This window comes from Eimeria mitis, genomic scaffold (assembly GCF_000499745.2).
Source record: "Eimeria mitis Houghton genomic scaffold, Emh_scaff1344, whole genome shotgun sequence".
NCBI lineage: Eukaryota > Apicomplexa > Conoidasida > Eucoccidiorida > Eimeriidae > Eimeria > Eimeria mitis.
Window position 1 is genome coordinate 10594 of NW_013568846.1, and position 793 is coordinate 11386.

Below are 793 nucleotides of genomic sequence, written 5' to 3' on the forward strand. Positions count from 1 at the left end.
TTTAATGCATATGCTGCGGTGTACGTACACCTCAGCTGTGGTCGTAGGAAGCGGATTCAGCCTTTATTGGTATTTATTTTTTTGCATTTTTTATGATTAAACATTATTAAAGTGTGTTTTCAGTATTTAAATATATTATTTTAGTTGTTTTCTACAAAATAACGAAATTAATGTGCATGCAACCCATACAGCTTTCTGAGCATGCAAGCAGAATCCTCGTCGGCGCGTGCGGTGCTGCAAGCGTCAGCTGTTTTGTTGAATTAATGAATATTTTTGGGTAAAAAATGTTTGAAATAATAATAAAACAAATTTAAAAACGATTCATGATTTTATATTTAATAAATATTCATGAATATCGCCAGAAACGCCACCGCGCTGCTGCAGCTTGCTGGTTGTTGGGGGGCTGGCTGCTGCTCTTCTTATATATATGGGGCTGCAGATCAATCGGCCCCGACGATGATTCAGGTGTACGTACACCGCAGATGTGGTTGCAATGAGTTTAAATATTTCTTTTATTTGTGTTTGTTAGTTTCTGCGGAAATTGAAATGGCGGCCACAGAAACGTCAGATAAGCGGGAGGATGCTGGGGGGCCCCCCCCCGCCCCTGATGCATCTTCTGCTGCTCCTGAGGTATTTGTTTATGCACTACAGCAGAGTTTATAAGCAATAATAAATGTATTTTATATATCTTTTGTTTTAGTTGAATTGATTTATCTTCTTCTTTTAGGGTTGCTGCTTTCTGCTGCTGCAGATACAGCTGAAACACTCATCCTGCTTCCTATATATTGTTCTT

At 38.8% G+C, this 793-nt stretch overlaps 1 protein-coding gene across 1 annotated transcript in view; it reads left to right on the forward strand.

The window, feature by feature from the left end:
* Positions 1-546: 546 nt before the first annotated feature.
* Positions 547-793, forward strand: part of EMH_0035030 (uncharacterized protein) — a gene marked incomplete at both ends in the record, with an annotated part of 1166 nt that continues 919 nt past the window's right edge. Inside the window, one exon of the mRNA XM_013494937.1 lies at positions 547-630. Within this exon, the coding sequence (XP_013350391.1) occupies positions 547-630 (84 nt within the window). The remainder of the gene's footprint in view (positions 631-793) is intronic.